This window comes from Sorex araneus, chromosome 7 (assembly GCF_027595985.1).
Source record: "Sorex araneus isolate mSorAra2 chromosome 7, mSorAra2.pri, whole genome shotgun sequence".
NCBI lineage: Eukaryota > Metazoa > Chordata > Mammalia > Eulipotyphla > Soricidae > Sorex > Sorex araneus.
Window position 1 is genome coordinate 36209865 of NC_073308.1, and position 22918 is coordinate 36232782.

General features: G+C 60.0%; 1 protein-coding gene across 3 annotated transcripts in view; it reads left to right on the plus strand.

Moving 5' to 3' along the window:
- The first annotated feature begins 1077 nt into the window (after positions 1 to 1077).
- Positions 1078 to 22918, plus strand: part of PPFIA4 (PTPRF interacting protein alpha 4) — a 47256-nt gene continuing 25415 nt past the window's right edge. For 2 of the 3 annotated variants that reach the window (XM_055144400.1, XM_055144402.1), the window contains exons 1-12: positions 1078 to 1218; positions 5486 to 5570; positions 14311 to 14906; positions 17914 to 18015; positions 18214 to 18378; positions 18573 to 18647; positions 18749 to 18838; positions 19348 to 19539; positions 19998 to 20144; positions 20356 to 20490; positions 22135 to 22218; positions 22396 to 22527. In XM_055144400.1, the coding sequence (XP_055000375.1) occupies positions 14673 to 14906; positions 17914 to 18015; positions 18214 to 18378; positions 18573 to 18647; positions 18749 to 18838; positions 19348 to 19539; positions 19998 to 20144; positions 20356 to 20490; positions 22135 to 22218; positions 22396 to 22527 (1356 nt within the window). In that variant the 5' untranslated portion in view covers positions 1078 to 1218; positions 5486 to 5570; positions 14311 to 14672. The remainder of the gene's footprint in view (positions 1219 to 5485; positions 5571 to 14310; positions 14907 to 17913; positions 18016 to 18213; positions 18379 to 18572; positions 18648 to 18748; positions 18839 to 19347; positions 19540 to 19997; positions 20145 to 20355; positions 20491 to 22134; positions 22219 to 22395; positions 22528 to 22918) is intronic. The other variant, XM_055144401.1, reaches the window with a different exon arrangement.

Below are 22918 nucleotides of genomic sequence, written 5' to 3' on the forward strand. Positions count from 1 at the left end.
GTGTCAAATGCAGAGATGATAGCCGTGTTAGATAGGGCTCTCCTGTCCAGTTAGCATACTGTCAGACTTGGAGTAGGTGACCAGTGGTCACCACCCAGCCAGCCTGCCTCCTGCACTGACTGCATCTTTCTAGGGCCACTGGTGTTTGATTAGTGACTGGGCGATTTTCTTCTGATGAGAATCCAAGTGCACCTAGAGAAGAGCTGGAAATTCCTGGACTACAATATTCAAAACACTTTGCAAAGGTCCCTTCCATCATGGGTTTTTGTTAAGAGCATCAGACAGAGGGGCTGGAGAGATAGCACAGCGGGTAGGGCGTTTGCCTTGCACGCGGCCGACCCGGGTTCAAATCCCAGCATCCCATATGGTCCCCCTGAGGACCGCCAGGGGTAATTCCTGAGTGCATGAGCCAGGAATGACCCCTGTGCATTGCCGGGTGTGACCCAAAAAGCAAAAAAAAAAAAAAAAAAAAAGCATCAGACAGAATGACATAAATCAACTGCAGTACTTAGCACCCCCAAATCAGAATAATTAACTCTGGTTTCCCCCACGTCTCCGAGAGATACAGGGAGAGGAAGCCAAGTGGTGAATGTCTTGGGAGAACAGAAAAAAAAAAAAAAGGTATGTGCCATTAGTCCCAACTGCAGCATTTGTGGCCGATATAGAACGTGTGGGTTATTTCTATGGCTCGTACACATCGCACGTATATAAAAATCCCCGACACGTGTAGACGTGCGTACGGGGGTACTGCAAAGGAAGGAGTGGGCGCGGCGGCGGGGCTGGGCGAGCCAGATGGGAGAGTCTCGAGCGGGGAGGCGAGACGCGCCTTGGCACGGCGCGGCCCTGGAGTGCGCGCGTGCGACACGCGCCGCGCCCGCGCCCCGAGACGGCTCGGCGGCCCGGTGCCGGGCGCGCGCGGCGCGGGGGGGGGGGGGCGCGCGCACGCGCCTCCCATTGGGCCGAGCCCGGCGCCCGGGCCAAGATGGCGCCAGCCCCCGCGGCGCGGCGGTCACGTGCCGGGGGCGGGGCGCTGGTGGGGGCGGGGCCTCGCCCGCAGGCCCCGCCCCGGGGCCGGGCCAGCCTCCCCGCGCAGGGCGGGGCTGGGCGGCCGGCGCCGGCCCAGGCTGCGGCTCCCCCGGGTCAGGTAGGGCTCCCCGGGTCGGGGGAGGACCCTGCCGCCTCGGAGCCGAGCTGCGCGGCCGCGGCGACCGCAGGCAGGTGAGCGTCCGGAGCGCGGGATGGGGGCCACCCCGTCCGCGGCCCCCGCCTCCTGCTGCCCTCGCAGTTTGGGGAGGGGTCTCGGGCTAGCCGGCGCGCCCTGGAAAACAGCACCCCCCCGCCCCCCGCTTGGCTCCGGACGTGGGGTCCCCGGCCGGCCGGGGTGCTGCCCCTCGGCCGCCCCGCGCCGCCTTTGCAGTGCCCGGTGCCCTTGGAGGGAAGGGAGGGGGGCGATGCCCGGGGCGCGGGGAGGGCGTGGAGTTCGCCCTCGGCCCCGGCGGCCGCGGAGGAGGGCAGCTGAGCTGGCAGGTCTGCGGGGGGCTCGGAGCGCGCTGCGCCCCGCTCTCCCCGCGGGAGACAGCTCGGCGCCCGAGGTCCGCGGCCGGCCGCCGCTCTGGGCGCCGGAGGGAGGGCTCGGTCCCGGCGCTGCAGGCTGCGACCTGCCCGGGGCCTCGCCCGCCGGCCCTCGCCGCGCCCGACACCCCCTTACTCCCGCCGGCTCTGCAGACGCCCCATCTCCGCAGTGCTCGGGCCTGGGGGTGGAGGAGCAGCCAATGGAAGTCTGCTGGGGGCGGGGAGGGGGTCGCGACCCCCCCCCCCCAGGAGGACTCAGGAGAGACCCCGACGCCCGCCGGAGGGCCGCTGGGGGTCCGTCTGCCCGCACAGACCCCCACCCCCCGCAGGCGGGTTGGGAGGGTGGGGAAAGGTGGAGGCGGGGGTTTGCGCCGAGGAGGAAGACAAGGTGTGCTAGGCTGATGTCACCTTTGCCCACAGCCGTGCTGGTGGGGTCCATCTAAGCGGTGAGGGCTGCCGGCTCCTTCCACCCAGCCAGCAAGTGGTTCTGGGGGAAGCTGTTCGGCCAGGAGAGCCCCCGGAGAGGGTTCACTGCACGTTTCGGGGCCCCTGCAGTGGCCAGGTGTGCCATTCTCCTAAGGTTACCACCCCACAGGGCTTGGAACTGGTGCCCAGAACTTCAGGCAACAGCCTGCAAACGTCCACAGCATCTGCTGTACACCACATAGGTGCTGGGTCTTCGGAAGCCAATCGGGGGCCAAAGTACAGCAGTGCCCCCACCTTGTTCCCGGCACCCCCTGCCCCCTGATTTTGTGCAGTGCTGTTGATGAAAGAGTGCGTCTACATACATGCTTTCAAAGAGCCGTCTGAGCCGGTGTCCTGCCACCTGCCACCCCTCTCCCCCACATACCATCCCTGCCAGGTTGTCCCGAGGGAACCTGCCTTCCAATGGGGTGCCGTTGGGGTGAGTTCCCTTGGTTATTTTCTAGGACTTGTCCCAAGACCCGAGAGGCTGCCTGAGACCTGGGGTATCCCCAAACAATGGCTGGTGCTGGTCACCCTCGTTATGGGGGCGCTCAGCATGCACAGCGGGAGACGCCCTCTCTGAAGATGGCAGGGTGTTGGGGGCACGGGGCGCGGAGGGGAGACTCGTCGGGTGGCATCTGGGCCGGTGCTGCTGCGCGTGTCTGACGTGTGAGATCTCACAGCGTGGACCGGCCAGCAGCAGCGCCGGGCTGTCTGTCTGAGGGCTGTCTGTCTGAGCGCAGAGAGTTGTCTGGGGTCTCTGGGGGCCGGCGCTGGGGGAGGAGGAGGAGCCAGGCTGTGGAGGAAGAGGCAGGGGTGAGGCCCCAGCAGGGAGGGAGGTTCCGGGGGCGCTAGGGTTGAGGGGCGCTCTCCCGGAGGCTTTATCCCAGAGTAGTTAGGGGTGGCTGAACTAACTGGTTGCTAGAGAAACAAGGTGTGTTTTCTGAGCCAGTCTGTTTGCACAGGGGGGGAGAGGAAAGACGGGGTGCAGACAGGGCGCACCCAGGGAGGAAAGTGGCCTGGGAGTCCGGCTCCCAGGTAGGAAGAGAAATGGAGGGGCTGGGGTGGGGCCAGGGAGGGACAGGTGTGTATGGCACGGCATGAAGTCACCATCTGTCCCCACGCTGGCCCGCTAGCTCACTGACCTATAATTAGCTCGGGAGGGCATATGGCGCCAGCTCACAGGAGGGCGGCACTGTGGCCAGTGGCCTCAGAAGTGCTCTGAGGGGCTGGTGGCGCTCTGCATACCCCAGCGGCTGCTTCTGGGGCACCTCAGCCCTGACTGGACGGCAGGAATGGTGGGGAAGGAGCTGTGTGGCAGGGAGACGCCGAGGATGCTGCTCTTCTGGGGCCTCTCCCAGATGTCTCCTGGCCTCCCTCAGACTCTGCCCCGCGCCCTGCTCAGGTGTCAGAGCGTTGCGGGTGCGGCAGGCCCAGCCTCCCCCATGTCTTCAGTTCCCCCCAGAAGAGGGCTGTGGTGCAGAACGGCTTCTGGCCTTCCAGGCAGGGGCTGAGAGGCCGTGGCCGGGCGGCTTCACGCTGAGAGAGCTGGAGGAGAAGCTGCTGCTCTTGAGTCAGACGCAGGAGCCCCACAGACACCAGGTGTTGCCTCTCTGTTCTGTGTTCTCCAACAATACTTGTTCTTGCTTGGTTTGGTTTGGACCGTACCTGGCGGCGCTCAGGGCTTGCTCCTGGCTCTGTGCTCGGGAGTCACTGCTGGCGGTGCTCAGGGGACCATATGGGATACCGAGAATTGAACTCAGGTTGGCTGCGTGCAAGGCAAACGCCCTACCCGCTGGGCTATCGCTCCGGCCCTTTAATAGCTACTGGGGCATTGATGTTCTCTTAGGTTGAGTGAGCACCCTCAGGTCTGAGGCCAGATCATCCACGTCCTTGGGATCCATAAACAATTCCCAACTCCGTACCAGATTCGGGGAACCTTCCCGAGAAGTTAGTTGTTGGCGTGAGGAGGTTTGTCTTCTGAGCCCCTGGGCTCAGTGAAGTGGACCTCCTGGCAGCTGAAATATTTAATCTGGGCAGAGGAGGCTCTGGGGACCCAGTCACGTCTCAGGGTGGGGATTAGATCCTAGAGGTAATAAAGGGAACATCCGTACATATTCTAGAAAGCTTGGTTAGATGGGCTGAAGAGTAAGGCTGAACTATGATATTAATGTACAGATGCGGCATAGTGTGTGTATTAAACACATAAATCCAGAAAGTATGCAGTGATTTAAAAGAGCACTTATGAACAGCGTAATTGGGGAGTTAAGTGTCAGATGAAATACGGGTTTGCATTTAGCGGCTTTCTCGGCTGCTCTGCCCGGCCTGCAGAGCTGACTTGTCTTCAGTTAAGTGCGTGGCTGATGTGACTTCGTGGCCATTGTCTTCAGCGGGATAAGTGGGGTTACGAGCGGGAGCAAGGCTTCCCCCGTCTCAGTCCTTCCCCTGGTCAGCGAGGCCATCCTTCCTGGGTCATGAGCTCCTCGTTCTGGGAATGATAATCGAGACTGAAAAATCCAAGGAGGCTGGAATGATAGATAGTCCAGCGGGGAGGGCGTTTGCCTTGCAAGAGGCTGACCCAGGTTCCACCTCCAGCATCTCATATGGTCCCCTGAGCACCACCAGGAGTGATCCCTGAGTGCAAAGCCAGGAGCAACCCCTGAGCATTGTCGGGTGTGGCCCCCAAACAGAAATAAAACAAACAAGCAAACAAAAAAGCCCTATAATTGAAACGTCAGGAGCTGGAGAGAAATGTCAGCAGCAGGTAGGGCGCTTGCCTTGCACACAGCCGACTTGTGTTTGGTCCCCGGCATCCCCTGTGGTCTCCTGATCCCTGCCAGGAGTCCCCCCGAGCACCACCAAGGTTGGCCCCCAAACAAAAACAAAACAGCACCCCTCCCAGAAAAAAAAGTAAAGAAAAAGTAAAGGGAATTCAGGGCCCCTGGTGTTAGTCTGACCTCGGCCCAAGCTTCCCCTAAAGCTGCTCTGAGGAGACGCCCATTTCCCCGAGCTGGGCCTTCAGGTAGAGAAGACTGTGACGGCTCATACCTGGGGGTTGCTCCCAGCTTGTAGACCCTTGCCCCGCCCTGAGGTGTCATCTCCTGGGGTATGATGGAGTGGGCCAGGGGCTGCGGCTTCCCCGCTGGGGGTGCTTCCCAGGTGCTCATGGCCTCTCGCAGGCCTGCTTGGACTCCCCCAAGCTGTAGGCCATCTTGGGAAGAGGTGGTCCAGGCAGGCTCCGGGGAGCAGCTGGCGCTCACAGGGGCCAGTCAGGGCTGCAGCGGGACAGCGGGACAGTGGGACAGTGCACCTGCCAGGGGGCGGACGGCAGCTGGGGCACCCCTGTGTGGTGCTGCACCCCAGACTCTGGGAACAGCCCTGGGGCTCCTATTCCCCTGCCCCTCAGGACACCCTGGGGGACCCCTCACAGGTGACCTTCCTTTTCTAGATGTGGGAGCCGCGGTCCCCAGAGAGCAAGTCTCCCCGCGGGTGCTGGGGCCCCGGGGACCGGATGCTTGTGACGGGGTCGGTGGGTAAGTAAGAGCTTGCAGTGGTTCTCCCGGGAGTTGGCCGAGACCGTCTGTCCGTCCAGTGGGCCGCACCCGGGCAAGCATCGGGAGCCCGCGCAGCACTGGCTCTGCGCTGTGGTGATTCTGCCCGTGGTGGGGTGGTTTGCACCCCGCTTCTTCACACGTTACCTCAGGGGCCCCACGTGCCTGGGGAGGAGGGGCGTCTTCTGGACGAGGACTGGGAACTGTCCCAGGACCTCGTCGTCGTTCCCCTCTTGTGGCCTGTCCTGTCTCGGAAGGGATGGAACTGTCCAGAAATGACCCTGTGGCCCGCTCCAGTGGTTCCTGTGCATTCGGACTCCGAGTCAGGGTGGGCCGGAGAGAGGGGTGCGTGTGTGTGTGTGTGTGTGTGTGTGTGTGTGTGTGTGTGTGTGTGTGTGTGTGTATGTGAGGGGTCAGGAAGGGGAGAGTTCTTTCCTGGGTCCCTCAGAGGGGTGTATGTGTGTGTGTGTGTGTGTGTGTGTGTGTGTGTGAGGAGTCAGGGAGGGGAGAGTTCTTTCCTGGGTCCCTCAGAGGGGTGTGTGTGGGGGGGGGGGGGGTCAGGGAGGGGAGAGTTCTTTCCTGGGTCCCTCAGAGGTGTGTGTGGGGGGGCGGTCAGGGAGGGGAGAGTTCTTTCCTGGGTCCCTCAGAGGTGTGTGTGTGGTGGGGGGGGTCAGGGAGGAGAGAGTTCCTTCCTGGGTCCCTCAGACCACACCAGCGGGCGCTAGTCCTGTGGAGGCTGTGAGGTCCGTCCCAGGGGCCAGAAGAGGCTCCAGACAGGAGGAGACTGAGTGGAGGTCGGAAAGGGGATGAGGCGTCCGGGAGGGAGCAGGGCAGGGGCCCCCCAGGACAGGCGCCCCACGGCTTTGGGAGGACAGGGTCTGTGCCGGCCAGCCCTTGGGGTAGCAGTGGGAGAAGGAGCCGCTTCTGGTCAGCGGGAAGGCAAGTGGCCATGCACTTGGACCTCATCACTGGGAGCCTCGTGGATGGGGCACTGGCGGGTGGAAGGCGGGTTTCGGGGAGAAGCTCCCACTGGTGTGGTGTTTGTCCCCGGGACTGGACGGGGAGGGCTGCAGGGAGAGGTGCGGGTGCCTGGCCGCGGTCCCCTGGGCAAGACTGCGGAGCCACTGCCGACTGCCCGCTCCCTTCCTCTTGCCGGCGGTGTAGACGCGCTCAGGAGCCCCGCGGCTCACACGGGACTCTGGGAGCAGCCACTTCGCTGGCAAGGCAGGGTTGGGAGGGGAGTAGGGTCATCCCTCCGCGCGCACACCCACCCCTGCTGTCCACGGCTCCCACAGGGGCGCGGAGGAGGGAGACCCGCACGGAGGCTCGCGGTTTACCTGAGGGTTTGTGCAGGGTTTCACAGAGGGGCTGGAGAGATAGTACAGTGGGCCAGCGGGGTGCTTGCTTGGCTGGAGCTGACCCAGGTTCGAGTCCCAGCACCCCCTACGGTCCCTCCAGCCCAGCCAGGCATGATCTCTGAGCACAGAGCCAGGAGTGAGCACCCTCAGGTGTGGCCCCCAAACCAAACAAACTGCAAACATTACATCACAGAGATCTGGGGGGACACGCCTGGCGGTGCTCTGGAGTTACTGCCGGCTAGTTACTGCCGGCTCTGTGTTGGAGTCATTCCTGGCCATGCTCAGCGGCCATGAGGTGCCGGGGCTTGAACCCAGGACTCCCGCATGCAAAACATGCGCTCCGACCCCACTCAGCTCTCTCTCTGGCCCTCACAGAGATCATTTTCAATGCCCTAAAGTCCCCCGTGCTCCCTGATTCTATCCCTCCTCCTGCCTCTGCCAGTCTCACCAACCCCACGGGTGTTTCACTGCCTCTACTGTCCGACCTTTTCCAGAATGTTCCATAGTCAGAGCCCTGCAGCCCCAGCACTTTTCTCCCTAAGCCGGGGTGTGTTAGACTGGCCTATCCTCAGACAGCCGAGGGAGGCCCCCTCTCCCGTGGGTGTAGACTGGTGGGATTTCCCCGCTCACCGCCTGAAGGACATCCTGGCTGCGCCCAGGTGTCGGTAATTCTGAATGAAGCTTCTGGAAACATCAGGAAAATGCTGGAAGTTCAGTTTGTCACCTGACCCCCATGCTAACGCCCACCAGCTCCTAGCAGTGCTTTACTCGTTCCTTTCCCACACGGTCACTCCGCTGTGTCCTCGCTCCCCTTCCCCGGCTGGGGCAGGACACTCCCTGTGACGTCTGTCCCAGAAGGGCCCTGTCCTAAGGCGTCTGGACAGCCCGGCCCTGGCCCCACACTCCGGCCGGGCGGTGGGGAGCCGGCGCAGACCGTGCTCGTGCCCTGCCTGGGCCATCCTGCCTCGCCCGTGCTCCCAGGCACAGAGGCCTGGATGTCGCCTCCCTGCCATCACACCTCGCCCCCGCTGCTCGCCAGGCCTCTTCCGCTGCCTCACAGCCGGCCCACACTCCTCACTCCTCGTGGCAACCCCTTGCAAATGCTCGCTGGGGAGGTTGGGAGCTTTCGCCTCTGAATCAGGACTTGTGAGTGTTACTTAGAGATTGTGCGGGAGTCTGTTAGGCTGAGAGGAAAACTGCTATTTAAAGATGCCCTGGAGCCAGCAGCAGAGGGTGCCGCCTGCCCCTTGCTTATGCAGCATGAGTGTGTGTGTGTGCGTGTGTGTGTGAGAGAGAGAGAGAGAAAGAGAGAGAGAGAGAGAGAGAGAGGGTGTGTGTCTACCTATGTGTGTGTGTATGAGAACGTATGTGTGTCAATGTGCCTATGTGTGTGAGAGCCTGTGTGTGTGTGTGAGTCTGTGTGCCTAGCTGTGTGTCAGTTACTGTGTATGTGTGAGTGTGAATGAGTATGTCTGTGTGTATAAATGTGTGTAAGTGAGCCTATGTGTATGACTGTGTTTGAGTGTGTCTCTGTGTGTATCTTTGTGTGTGTGTGAATGAGTGTGTCTTTGTGTGTAATTGTGTGTAAGGGTATGAGTGAGTGAATGTGTATGTGTGTGCTTGAGGGTGTCTGTGTGTGAGCCGATCTATGTGAGTGAATGTGTGTATGTGTGTGTGAGTCAACGTGTGTATGTATGTGAATATATGTGTGTATATGTGAATGTGGACTGGAGCGATAGCACAGTGGGTAGGGTATTTGCCTTGCACGCAACCGACCCGGGTTTGATTCCTCCATCCCTCTTGGAGAGCCCGGCAAGCTACTGAGAATATCCCACCCACATGGCAGAACCTGGCAGGCTACCTATGGCGTATTCTATATGCCAAAACCAGTAACAACAAGTCTCACAATGGAGACGTTACTGGTGCCCGCTCAAGCAAATCAATTAACAATGGGACGACAGTGCTACAGTGCTATATGTGAATGTGTGTATGTGTATGACTAAATGTTTGTGAATTTGTGTGTGTGTGTTAGTGTCTGAATGTGAGTGAATGTGTATATTAATGTGTGTGAGTTAATGTGTATATGTGTGTCTGAGTGAATGTGTGTGAGATTTGTGAGTGAATGTTAGAGCAAGTGTATATATATGTGAATGTGTGTATGTGTGCATGAGAGTGAGTAAGCAAATGTGTATATGTGTGTGTGAGTGAATAAGAGTGTGTATAAGAGTGAGTGAATGTTTATGTAAAAATGTATGAGTGACTGTGTATGTTTGAGTGTGTATATGGGTGAGTTTGCCACTGTGTGTTTGTGTGAGTGTGAATATCTCTGACTGAATAAATGTGCCTGTGTATATTATTATGTGAGGGTATGAGTGAGTGAATGTGTATGTATGTGAATGTGCTTGTGTGTGTGTGTGCTTGAGTGAGCATGCCTGTGTGTGAGTCTGTGTGAGTGAATGTATGTATGTGTGTGAGAATGAATGTGTAATGTGTGTGAGTGTATATGTGTATGTGTGTGAGTGTTAATGTGTGTATGTGAGTGAATGTGTGTATTAGTCTGTGAGTTAATGGTTATATGTGTGTCAGAGTATTTGTGAGTGAATGTATATATTTATGTGTATAAATTAATATGTATGTGTGTCAGAATGTGTGTGTGAGTGTATGTATGTGTAAATGAATGTGAGTGAATAGTGAATGTGTATATGTGTGTGAGTGTATATGTGTATAGAGTGAGTGTGTATGTGTGCAAAATGAATGTGTGTATGTATATATGAGTGCGTGTGAGTGGGTGAGAGTGTGAGTAAATTCTTATGTATATGTGTGTGTGAATGTGTATGTGTGAAAGTGTGTGAGTAGATGTGTATGACTGAATTGTGTATGTGAGTGAATGTATGTGTATGTGAGTGAATGTGTGTTTTTTTTTTTTGTTTTTTGCTTTTTGGGTCACGCCTGGTGATACACAGGGGTTATTCCTGGCTCTGCACTCAGGAATCACCCCTGGCGGTGCTCAGGAGACCATATGGGATGCTGGGAATCGAACCCGGGTTGGCGGCGTGCAAGGCAAATGCCCTACCCACTGTGCTATCGCTCCAGCCCCGAGTGAATGTGTGTTTAATGAATTTGTATATGTGTGTGAGTGAATGTGTTTGTGTATGAGTGAACTGTTTATGTGTATGATTGAATGTGTATATGTGTGAATATACGTTTATGTGAGTGAATTATGTGTGTGAATATGTGAAAGTGAATGTGTGTATATGTGAGAATGTGTGTGAGTTAATGTGTGTATGTATATGTAGGAGAGAGTGTGAGTAGATGTACGTGAATGAATTGTGTGTGAGTGAATATATGAGTGTGAATGTGTTTGAGATTGTATATGAGTGAATGTGTGAGTGTAGGTGAGTGAATTGTTTATATGTATATGTGTGTGAGTGAATGTATGAATGAATGTGTATATGTGTGAGTGTGAGTGAATGTGTGAGTATATGTGAGTGAATGTATGTATATGTGTATATGTGTGAGTGCTTGAGTGAAGATGTGTGTGTGAGTGAAGTATAGGTGTGTGAGTGTATGTGTGCATGTGTGAGTGTGAGCAAATGTGTATGAGTGTATGTGAGTGACTGTGTATATTGTATGTATGTGAGGGAATGTGTAATCGAATATGCGTATGAGTGAATGTGTGAGAATGTGAGTGAATGCGTGTGTATATGAGTGTGTGAATGAATGTGTATGTGAGTGAATGTGTGTGAGTGTGTGTATGTGAGTGTGAGTGAATGTGTGAGAATGTGAGTGAATGTGTGTTATGTGAGTGTGTGACTGAGTAAATGTGTGTATGTGTGTGTGACTGTGAGGATGTGAGTGTATGTATGTGTATGTGTGTGTGAGTGACTGTGAGAATGTGAGTGTGAGTATGTGTGTATGTGTGTATGTGTGTGTGAGCAACTGAGTGTATGTGATTGTGTGAAAGTGAGTGAATGTGTGAGTAAATGTGTATATGTGTGTGTGACTATGAGAATGTGAGTGTGAGTGTATGTATGTATGTATGTGTATGAGTGTGTGAGCAACTGAGAGTATGTGACTGTGTGACATTGAGTGAATGTGTAGTTGTGTGAGTGTATGTGAGTGAATGTGTGCATGTGAGACTGTGTGAGTAAATGTGTGTATGTGTGAGTGTGAGTAAATGTAAGTGTATATGAATGACTGTGTATATGTATATGTGTGTGTGATTGAATATGTGTATGAATGAATGTGTGTGTGAGAATGTGAGTGAATGTGTGTGTGAGTGTGTGAGTGAATGTGTGCATGTGTATGTGAGTGAATGTGTATGTGAGTGAATGTGTGAGAGTGTGAGTGTATGAGAATGTGAGTGAATGTGTAAGAATGAGTGAATGTGTGTTATGTGTGAGTGGGCGAGTGACTGTGAGGATGTGAGTGTATGTATGTGTGTGAGTGTGAGTAACTGAGAATGTGAGTGTATGTATATGTGTATGTGTGTGTGTGAGCAATTGAGAGTATGTGACTGTGTGAGAGTGTGTGAGTGAAAGTGTACGTGTGAGTGTGAGTGACTGTGAGACTGTGAGTGAATGTGTATGTGTGTGTGTGTGTGTGTGTGTGTGTGTGCGCGTGTACACCCAGAGGCTGCAGGGCATCTCTGCCTGGCCTCACTGTGGAGCACCTCTTCAGCCTGCTCCTGCCATTGCCCCAGGGAAGTGGGGGGACGCTGGGAAAGAGTTGGGGTCCCTGCAGTCGGCCTTTTTGGAACTCCTGGCGCAGTCCTGGTGGTATGTCCGCCCCTGGGCCGGCGGGGCGTGCTAGAGCTGGGCATGTGGAGGTGCGCTGGGCGCGCCCAACCCTGTACTCTCTGCCTTGAGTCCCCACAGTGACGGTGCACTGGGGAGGTCCAGCTGGACGCAATGGCCAGGCCTTCCCCGCGGCTCCCCGCAGCCCCTTCCCGCAGGGAATTCCCGAGAACCTGCCCCTCAGCCAGCTGCTTCTCGGGGCCATGGGGTGGGGGTGGGGCTGTGGCAGCCCGGGGGTGCCCTGGGGTCCTCCTGAGAGCCCCCTCCGCAGCTACCTGGGGCCTGCCCGGCTGAAGCCAGCACCCGGCCCAGCTCCAGGACCTTCCAGCCTCCTCTGCTGTTCCTCTCCTTGGGCAGGCGGTGGGCAGTGGGCACCGGGGTGTTGATGTCCTGGACAGGACCAGGATGGGGGGTGCACTGCAGCGTTCAGCTCGGGTTGGAGCAGTGTTCCTAAGCCGGGGCCACGGGGCCCTTTGTGGGCTCTGCGGGTATCCCCGGGGGCCACGGGTCACCATGGGGCACGGCGTGGGGTCTGCTGCTAGCCCGAGTGGGGACACCGGAAGGAGCGGGGCTGGCCGAGGCCCGGGGAGGAGGGTACAGAAGCCGGCCCAGGGCGCCCCGGGAGGGCGCGGAGTGGGAGGAGGCCCTGCTGGGGCCAGCCTCAGTGGGTGCAGTTTTGTGCCTCGGCCGCTGGGCAGGGGTGGGGGCTGAGGGCGTGGCTCGGCTCAGTCCGGCCCCTGTCTGGGACCCCTGCCCTCCCTGGGCACAAGATGGGGCCCGCTTGAGCCATGTCCCCGTGTGCGTGTGCCGGGCCTTCCTGACCCTGGGCATGGCTGTGCCCCGCCTGGCTTCTCAGCCTGAGCCTCCCTCCCTCACATCAGCCTCCCTCCTGCCCCCACCCTGCTTCTGACCACTCCTGTTCTGTCCCCGGCCCGGCTGGTGTTGGGGAGAGGCGGCGGGAAGCTGCCCTGTGTCTGACCTCCCGCCTCTGTCTACTCCGGTGCTCCCTGTCCGTGTGATGCCATCTGAGGCGGCGAGAAGCTGGCTCCACGTCTCTTAGAGAAAGAAGGAAGGAAGGAAGGAAGGAAGGAAGGAAGGAAGGAAGGAAGGAAGGAAGGAAGGAAGGAAGGAAGGAAGGAAGGAAGGAAGGAAGGAAGGAAGGAGGAGAAGGGCGGGAGGGAGGAGCGGGCCAAGGGAGAGAGGGAGCGAGGAGAAGGGGAGAAGAGGTGCAGGGCGCATCTGCTGCCCGAGCCCATGTACTGCTCGTGCCCACGTGGCCAAGCACATGTGGCGCCCGGGCACCTGTGTCGCCTGCATCTCCCCTCTTGAGGTGTGTACTTCCATGCTTTCACGTCTAACCCTGGGGTGTGTAACTCTCTCCGCCCTTGGAGAAGCCCATGTTCTCCCTTGATCTTGTTACACTCTCTCTCTCTCTCTCTCTCTCTCTCTCTCTCACACACACACACACACACACACACTCTCATACATTCTCTCTCTCTCACACACACACACACACTCTCACACACACACAAACACACTCTCATACACTCTCTCTCTCACACACACACACACACACAAACACATTCTCTCTCACACACACACTCTCTCTCTTTCCTTCCCCCTCTACACCTTCAAAAACCCTCCAAATAAATCTGTTTTACTTCAAAAAAAGATAAAAGGTAAAGGAAGGAAGAGAGGGAAGGAGAGAGGGAAGGAAGAAGGAAGGGAGGGAGTAGGGAGGGGGAAGGGAGAGGGAAGAAGGGAAGGAGGAAGTCAGGGAGGGAGAGAGAAAGGAGGGGAGTGGGGAGGAGGGAGGGAGTGGGGAGGAGAGGGGCAGGCGGCAGGCGTGGAGCATCCCTGTGCCCAGTGCAGTGTGGGCGCCTCTCGCCCCATCTCGTGCCCCTGAGCTCTGGGACAGCCCCCCTGAAGCTGAGGCGCGGGCAGCCCTCCCTCCCCCAGGCCCTGGCATTAGGGTTCTGGCTCCAGGTGTCCCTGGAGTCGTGCTGGCCCGTGCCGGACACCTCTCCGGACGGACAGTGCCAGTGGCGGGAGGGGCCGGCTGTGAGCAGGACTCTTACACGCCGCTGCCCTGGGAGGGCGGCCCCCAGCCCTGTGGACACCCTGCGTCCCGGCGCCCCTGCCGCGGTAGGGGTGTGGATTCAGGGGCGCCTCCTGGGAGGCACCAGGTTGGGGGGGCAGAGCCTTATCCATCAATGGGAGGACTCTGCCCGCCCCAGTGCCCAGCCCGTGCCAGTGGTCACACTCGCGCCGCTGCCCGCCCGAGAAGCACTCCTCACCCCTTCACCCCCTCTCAGCCCTGCGGCCTCTCCCAGCCCACGTCTCAGGCAGCTCCCCTGCCGCTGACTGAATCATTTCTATATTTGGCCACTGAGCCACGTGGTTGGGGGACCACTGGGGCGGCCGCACCTCTGGCAGCCGGGGGGCAGGGAGCGGGAGCTTTCCTGGGGCGAGCCCAGCAAGGCGCCAGCCCCAAGGCAGCCGCCCAGCGCCCGGCCCGCACGCCCTCGTGTCCCGCGGGTCCTCACAGCCGTCTTCTCCCACCCACAGGCCGCGCCTTCGCCCTGCAGAAACCCAAGTCTTTACACCCCGCCGGGACCGTGCCCGGCCCCGGTGCCACTCGGAGGAGGGCCTCAGCCAGCCCCGCGCTGCCCGCCCGGCATGGCCACACGGCGCTGCTGCCCGCCTGTCTGGGGACCCGGCGCCCCCAGCCCCGGCCCTGAGAGGCCCACCCAGGCGCTCCGGCTCTGCGGCACGCGGGTGCACCGGGCTGCTCCGAGCAAGAGCCACTGAGGCCATGGGCGGGAGCCCCGCCAGCCTCTCCCGCGGCCTGCCCTGAGACCCACGTCGGGGCCTCCCCCGCCCCAGGCACTGACTGACCCTGCACAGCCGCCGCCCCCCCAGCCCCCACCATGTGTGAGGTGATGCCCACAATCAATGAGGGGGACCCCCTGGGCCCCCCCCACGGCGCCGAGGCCGACGCCAACTTTGAGCAGCTGATGGTGAACATGCTGGACGAGCGCGAGAAGCTGCTGGAGTCCCTTCGGGAGAGCCAGGAGACCTTGGTGGCCACCCAGAGCCGACTCCAGGAGGCCCTGCACGAGCGGGACCAGCTCCAGCGGCACCTGAACTCCGCCCTGCCCCAGGTGAGGCCCGCGTCCCCCGCCCGCCCTGCGTGCACTTCACTCTCCATCTCCCCACAAATGAACCCTGTCCCGGGAACAGGGACCTTCACCCAAAGGCCCGCCTGTCGCCAGCCGCAGTGAGCCCGGGCGGCCAGCAGGTGGCACCCTAGACCTGGAAGACCCGCGTGCCTGCTGGCCCTGTTGGCCACGGTGACGCTGGGGCAGCCTTAGGGTCCACAGGGAGGAAGGGATGGCGTCACACAGAAAGTGGCACTGGCTCCAGGGCCAAATGTCTGGGCGCCTCTCCTACCTCTCCAGCTACAGCCCACCACGCCGCGGCCGCCCTGCCTGTTCCGTATTCCTTAGGCACTCTCTGAGACTCGTACGACCCTCTCTCACGAGCCGGAAGCAAGCACTGTTAGCTTCGTTTTTCACGCTGGGGAGCAGCTTGGGACCCTCAGCCTGCAGGGGGGGATGGGGTGTGGTGGTTTGGGGACCAGGTTGGGGTGTGTGTGTGGGGGGGACCCTGAGGACCTCCCAGCTCTGGACTCCACCGGGCCCTTCCCCGACGGATGGCATAGAACCCGGGTCCCGGCTGGAGTGCGGGCAGAATCTGGCTGCTGGGGCCCTGGTGAAGAACAGGCGTGGGCAGTGGGCATGGGCCACCCCGTCTACACGGAGGCCCTGGGCAAACGTGAGGCGCAGGAGTGACCCCTGCCCTGGAGGAACTCTCGAAAGGGCCAGAAGCCCAAAGAGTGGACGAGACATAGTGCAGGACAAGAGGGTCCCAGAGTCAGCGTGTGGGCCAGATGCTGTCCCTCTCCTGCCTCTGCTTTTGGTTTTTGGTTTTGGGGTCACACCTGGCAGTGCTCAGGGCTTACTCCTGACAGTGCACAAGGGCGCATGTGAGATGCTGGGGCTCGAGCCTGGGCTGGCTTGTGCAGGGCAAGTGCCCTCCCTGCTGTGCTGTTTCTCCGGCCCCCTACCCTGGCTCTGGAGCAAGGATGCTGCCTCCCTTGTGCAGACGGGAGGTAGGAGGGTCAGAGAGGTTAGGTAATTTGTCTGAGGTCTCACAGCTCCCAGCGCAGAGCTGAGATTCGATCCCGGGCCCTGACTGGGAGCTTCCTAAGGCAGGGGTTTTGTCTTTTCGGTCCCCGTGTACCCGGAAACAGGCCCTTGCATTTGTGCTTGGATTTGAATTTGTGGCCCCGCTGGTGCTCTTGGGTGCTGCGCTGAGCAGTGTTCCCGGAGGGAGCCAGCGTGCCCTGGGGGGCCTGCAGGGGCCTGAGCAGCCGTGTCCGGTGAAGGGGTGCGGCTTGTCCCCTGGGGTGGGGTAGGTGCCACGGGGCAGGGGCACAGGTGCAGAACCTGGAAGGCTTGTCAGTGGCCGAGGAGGACCAGGTTTGAGGGGTGTGGAAAGGAGCTGGGGAGAAGCCTGGAGCCCAGGATGACCCCTCTGTGCCCGGCCTGGGTGACAGGGCTGTGTGGGGCCGAGGGTAGGCTGGAGTCAGGAGCCAGGGTCAGCACCCCGGGGTGGGGGGTGCAGAAAGCAGCTTAGTGAGCTGGGGAGCAGAGCACATTGGCCCTTGTGCCATGGTATGGCGGGGGGGGGGGATGGCATCAGTCGGTCTCTGGGCACCAGTGTGTGTGTGTGTGTATATGTGTATATATGGGTATGAGTGTGTGTGTGTATGTGTGTATGGGTATGTATGGGTATGAGTGTGTGTGTGTATGTGTGTATGGGTATGTATGGGTATGAGTGTGTGTGTGTATATGTGTATGGGTGTGTAAGGGTATGGGTGTGTGTGGGTATGTGTGTATGGGTGGGTTTGTGAGGACGTAAGTGTGTGTCTGTGTGTTTATAGGTATGTGTGCGTATATGTATATGAGGGTGTGTATGGGTATTAGGATGTGTGTTTATGGGTGTGTGTATGAGTGTGTATGGATGTGTGTGTGGGTATGAGTGTGTATGGGTGTGTGTGGATATGATTGTGTATATGGGTGTATGTAAGTATGAATGTGTGGGTATGAGTGTGTGTGTATGGGTGTTTGTGTATGGGTGTGTGTATGGGTATGGTATATGTCTACATGTCAGTGTATAGATGGATGGAAGTATGTATGTTTATGTGTGTACATGTGCTTGTGGCTATATGTATATGCATGTGTGGATGTATATATAGTCATGGGTATGGGTGTGTATGAATGCGAGTCTAGCTGTGGGTATATATATGTATGGCTGTGTGGGTGTGCGTGTTAGTTGTGGGTGTGTCTGTATGGACACGCATATAGGTGTGTGTTGGTGTAGTGTACCGTCGGTATGTTGTGTGTCTGTGTGTCTGTGCCTGTGAGTGGGTCTCGGTGCCCTGAGCCTACCTTGGGCGGCGGCCATGATGGTTCCCAGGAGCTGGGTCAGGCTCTGGTATTTCTGGGCCCTTCGTCTCTTTCCCACAACTCCTCGCCTGGTCTGGACCCACCGAGGGGTGACTCTGCAGTGCCAGAGTCCGGGGTGTGCTGTCGGCCAGGGCGGGGCTGTGCCTGCGCATCAGCCCCCCGAGACCGAAGTCATGGGGGATAGACTCGGGAGTGGTCCTGTGCTGGGGGCAGCCGCCGCCTCCTCTTCTCGTCCTAACCGGGAGCCCAGGTGGTCTCCGAGCTGCCTGGACCTCACGGGGCCTTTGCTGAAAGGGGGCCACGTGCGAGCAGCGGGCACGCGATGCCGCCACGGTCTGGGTGCAGGGGTCTGTGCGCGGGTGCCCAAGGTCAGCGGAGGACACAGGGTCTGCCGTGGCTTCAGGGGTGGGGGGCCCCTCCTTCCTGTGCTGGGGCCACGAGTGCTGGGTGACGGGAGGGCGGAGACTGACCCGAGAGGTGGCCGGGGTGGGGAAGCACAGGCTCCCCCATGCCTCGGGGGCGGGGGCTTTCCTCAGGTGGGCTGGGGGAGAGGAGCTGCTGCTGACGGGGGTGGAGGGCGTGCAGGGCGCTGTTTAGGGGCCACCCCCGAGCACTGAGGGGCCCTGGGGGTTTCCAGGAATTCGCCACCTTAACCCGGGAGCTGAGCCTGTGTCGGGAGCAGCTCCTGGAGCGGGAGGAGGAGATATCCGAGCTGAAGGCAGAGCGGAATAACACCAGGGTGAGTGTCAGTAGCAGTCATCATGACGGAGAGACCGTAGCTGCCTCGCTCCTGGGAGAGGCCTGGCCCTGACCCTCAAGGACCAGCAGGGGGTTCTCACCCGGGAGGGGGGGGTCCAAGGACGGCGGGGGGTTCCACCGTGCTGCCTGACCTAGGCGCACACTCACGGCCTCCCTCTTCCCCTGGCCGCCCCCCCAGTTGCTTCTGGAACACCTGGAGTGCCTGGTGTCCCGCCATGAGCGGTCACTGCGCATGACCGTGGTGAAGCGTCAGGCCCAGTCCCCTTCCGGGGTCTCCAGCGAGGTGGAGGTGCTGAAGGCCCTCAAGTCCCTGTTCGAGCACCACAAGGCCCTGGATGAGAAGGTGCCGCCCCCTCCCTGTACCCCACCCCCCCCAGGCCTGCCTAGCTCCCCGCGGTGTCTGTCCTGTCCAGGTTGGGAGGACCTTACCTTCTTGCTCCCCGTGTGCTTCCCCCTTCTCCCGGGGGTCCTCTTGATGCCTCGCTGTGGAGACAGGCTCCTCCAGCCAGTGGGGTCTCCCCATCTCCCCTGGGACAGGTGCGAGAGCGGCTCCGGGCGGCCCTGGAGCGAGTTGGCACCTTGGAAGAAGAGCTGGCAGGGGCCCACCAGCAGGTGAGCCGCACCCGGAGCACCCTTGCCGTGTCTCTGCCCGGGGGCTGCGGGTCCCACGAGGGGCTGTCTCTCCCCTCACTGCCCTGGACTGTGCCCTGCAGGTGTCTGCCCTGCAGCAGGGGGCAGGCCTGCGGGATGGAGCGGCCGAAGAGGAGGGGACCGTGGAGCTGGGCCCCAAACGCCTGTGGAAGGTGGGTCAGCAGGAGCCGCTGAGCGGGGCCACGCGGGGGAGGGCTGCCCGCCTTTGGTCAGTGAAAGAAATCGGGGCTTTCTAAGCTTTCTCTACTGTCTCACCTCTTTCCTTCTTTCCCCCAGCTTGTGCAAAAACCAAACAAACTAACAAAAAAGCCCAACCAAAAAGATAATATGGATGCATTTTTGTTTTTGTGCCCATCCAGTGCCAGGCCCCTGTGCTTGTCCCCTGGGAGGGTTAGGGGCCGTTTTCTTGTGTGTCGACTTAGACGAGACGCCTCCTCTCCGAGGCTTTGCTGACCGACATCCACCACTCCCTTCACGGTGGCATTAGCAGAAACCCTGGTTGTTCAGGCCGTGGACAGGACAGCAGGCCTCTCTGGTCACTGTGTGCAGTGAGCTAGGGCGGGGCTCTGGGAGGGCTGTCCCCGTCCCCACCTCCCCAGGTAGGGGGCAGAGGCGTGGGGCTCCCGGGCCGGTGGCTGATGGGTGCTTGCTGTCCCTGCAGGAGGCTGCGGGCCGCGTGGAGGAGCTGCAGGAGCTGCTGGAGAAGCAGAACTTCGAGCTGAGCCAGACGCGAGAGCGGCTGATCGCTCTGACGGCGGCCGTGGCCGAGCTGGAGGAGGACCTGGGCACGGCCCGCCGGGACCTCATCAAGTCAGAGGAGCTGAGCAGCAAGCATCAGCGGGACCTCCGTGAGGTGACTGAGGCCTGGGCAGGAAGAATTCGGAGGGGGGTGTGTGTGTGTGCGCATGCACATGTGTGCGCGTGTATGCATGTGTGTATATGTGTGGACACCTGTGTGCACACACGTGCACACATGTATGTGTGCACACACGTGCACACATGTATGTGTGCACATGTGTATGTGTGCATATGTGTGAACACCTGTGTGCACACACACGCACATGTATGTGCGTGCACGTGTGTGTGCGTGCACACGTGTGTGCACATGTGTGTATGTGTGTGCAGGCATGCACATGCATGTATGTGCGTGTGTGTATATATGTGTGCATGTGTGTGCGTGGTCCGTTGGTGGGATGGGTGAGGTCAGGATTGACAGGTGCGGGCAGAGAACACAGTGCCCACAGGGTATGGGGGCACATGCAGACAGGAGAGGCCGGTATCCTGACCCCATGGGCCCCACTTTTCCACCAGGCTCTGGCCCAGAAGGAGGACATGGAGGAGCGAATCACCACCCTGGAGAAGCGCTACCTGGCCGCTCAGCGGGAGGCCACGTCCATCCATGACCTCAACGACAAGCTGGAGAATGAGCTGGCCAATAAGGAGTCCCTGCACCGCCAGGTGGCTCCTCTAGGGGGCGGGGAGGGTTTCCTGGGCCACCCCTGCCCGGGCTGCCTCTTGAGGCTCTGGAGGGGGCCTTTGGGGGGCCAGAAGCAGGTGCCTCTGGCCCCCAAGGGCCATGGTTGTCCCTTGCGCTCTGCTGAGGCGGAGGTGTGGGCGGGGTGCGGGCGCAGGGGGAGGCCGCGGGGCTCACCCGCCCCTCCGTTGCCAGTGCGAGGAGAAGGCCCGGCACCTGCAAGAGCTGCTGGAGGTGGCCGAGCAGAAGCTGCAGCAGACCATGCGCAAGGCGGAGACGCTGCCCGAGGTGGAGGCCGAGCTGGCGCAGAGAATCGCGGCCCTCACCAAGGCAAGCGTGCTGGGCCCGGGGGTCTGCGCCCTTCCCCGCACCCCGAGCTCTGGCTAGCCCCGAGTCAAGGGAGGCACCCTGCATGTCCCCAGGAGGGGACAGTCCCTTAGAGAAACAGTGCAGAAGGGCTTTGAAGAGTAGGAGAGTAGGATATTGAGGCCGTTATGGGGAAAGATGGACCGGAGAGGAGACGAATCTTCGTCTGTGCCCCCTGGAGGAGAGTGTGGTGGCGTTTAGGTGGAGAGTGACTTGTGTCTTTTTCAGACGGACGCCCGTATCAGAGGAGGATGGGCCGGGGTGCATGGCTGCTGCAGCATCAGGCTGATGAGAGGGAGCAGGGCTGCAGAGGTAGCACAGCAGGGAAGGCACTGCCTGGCATGCGGCTGACCCGGGCTCCATCCCCAGCATCCCGTACGGCCCCCTGAGCACTGCCAGGAGTAATCCCAGAGTGCAGAGCCAGAAGTAGCCCCTGAGCACTGCCAGGAGTGATCCCAGAGTGCAGAGCCAGGAGTAGCCCCTGAGCACTGCCAGGTGTGGTCCCATTCTACCCTCCCCCACCAAAAAAAAAAAAAAGAGGGCACAAAATCGCACCTGAAGAAGAAAAGACTGAGTCTTCTGGAGCACTTGTTCCTTAGAGGCTGACAACAGTAGGTTATGGAAAGATCTAGGAAAGCCCTCCAACCCAGAGGATCGCCCAGGAGAATACAGCAGTGTTTGCAGCAGAGGGTGGCCTCTGGGCCCCTAGGGAGCTCACCTCAGCCCCCTGAGCCGAGGAGGGGTGCAGGGGGTGGAGAGGGGCAGGAAGCCGGGGCGCTGTGGACCCAGGGCCATTGGCTTCTGCCTCCAACTGCTCTGTGACCTGGGCAAGCCCTGCTGCCCTGGACAGGCCTCTGGTGTGGTCATCTCTGTGACGACCCTGGACTTGGTGGCCGGGACTGCCTAGAGTGAATGGGACAGCTGGCCTTAAAGGGCAGCTGCACGTGGGGTGCCGGGGGAGTCAGCTCTAGCCCAGATCTGACAAGGCGGGGTGCACTGAAGGGATTAACTTCAGCAAGTCACACAGGAGCGGTCAGGATGGATTCCTGCCCTGATGTGTGGTGCTTCTAGAAAGTGCTGCCTGGGACAATGGGGTCTCAGTCCTGGGGATGGAGGAAGCAGGGGCCGACCTCCCAGACTGGCTTCCTATCCGAGGTAAAGAGCAGGCAGGCATTGCTGAGTGACCTCGCCGTGAAAGAGCTCATGTGGCCCTCGCGGTGGGTGGTCCAGTAGGTGGAAATCCTGCTTGTGTCCACGTTTTATAATGGAGGAAACCGAGGCACAGAGAGTTCAGGGATTTGCCCGGCTGGGAATGCAGGGCAGGATTTGCCATGGCTGGAGCAAAGGAGCAAAGGTCTGTCTGTCTGTCTGTCCAGAGGCAGTGAGGACACATGTGGTGCTCCTGCTGCTGAGTGGAGGAGAGCTCCAGAGGCAGGCAGGAGGGAGGGGGAGGGGACGCCTAACAGGAGCTGGGGTGCGTGGGAGGAGGGGGCGTGGGAAGGCGATTCTGCTGCAGAGTGACAGGGGAAGGGGCACTTACTTGGCTCCTGAGCGTGGGCCCCCAGCGTGGAGTCTGGCCACACTGCCTCTCCCTGCCCCAAACCCCAGGCTGAGGAGCGGCACGGCAATATCGAGGAGCACCTGCGGCAGCTGGAGGGGCAGCTGGAGGAGAAGAACCAGGAGCTGGCCAGGGTGAGGGCAGCCCCGGGAGAGGCTGGGGGGGAGGCTTGTGAAGGGTCTGGCTCGGATGGAATCACAGAGCCAGAGGTGGGAAGACCCGGTGCCGGGTGGGAATGCTGGAGGAAGGGCATCCGAGCAGGAGAGAGGGGGTGATGCCTGGGGCCTGGTACGAGGTGGGCTACTGTGCAGGTGCGCCAGCGGGAGAAGATGAACGAGGACCACAATAAGCGGCTGTCTGACACTGTGGACCGGCTGCTGAGCGAGTCCAATGAGCGCCTGCAGCTCCACCTCAAGGAACGCATGGCTGCCCTGGAGGAGAAGGTGCGGCGGGGGGGGGGGGCGGGGGGGGGGGCAGGGCTCCGATCGGTGGGCGTGGCTCTGATGGGCGGGGCCTAGGTCGGAGTGGTTCTGATGGGCATGGCCCTGGTATGGGGGTAAGTGAGCATGGATTTGATGGGCGTGGCCTAGGTGGTGTGGCTACGATGGGCGGGGCCTATGTTGGTGTGGCTCTGATAGGTGACCTAGGTGGGCGAGGTTCTGGTGGGCGGGGCCTAGGTGGGCGTGGTTATAAAGGGTGGGCCCTTAGTGGGCAGGGATGTAGCTGGCCCTGATGGGCAGGCTCTACGTAGGTGGGCGTGGTCCTGATGGGCAGGCCCTACCCAGGTAGGCATGGCCCCGATGGGCGGGGCCCTACCCAGGTGGGCGTGGCCCC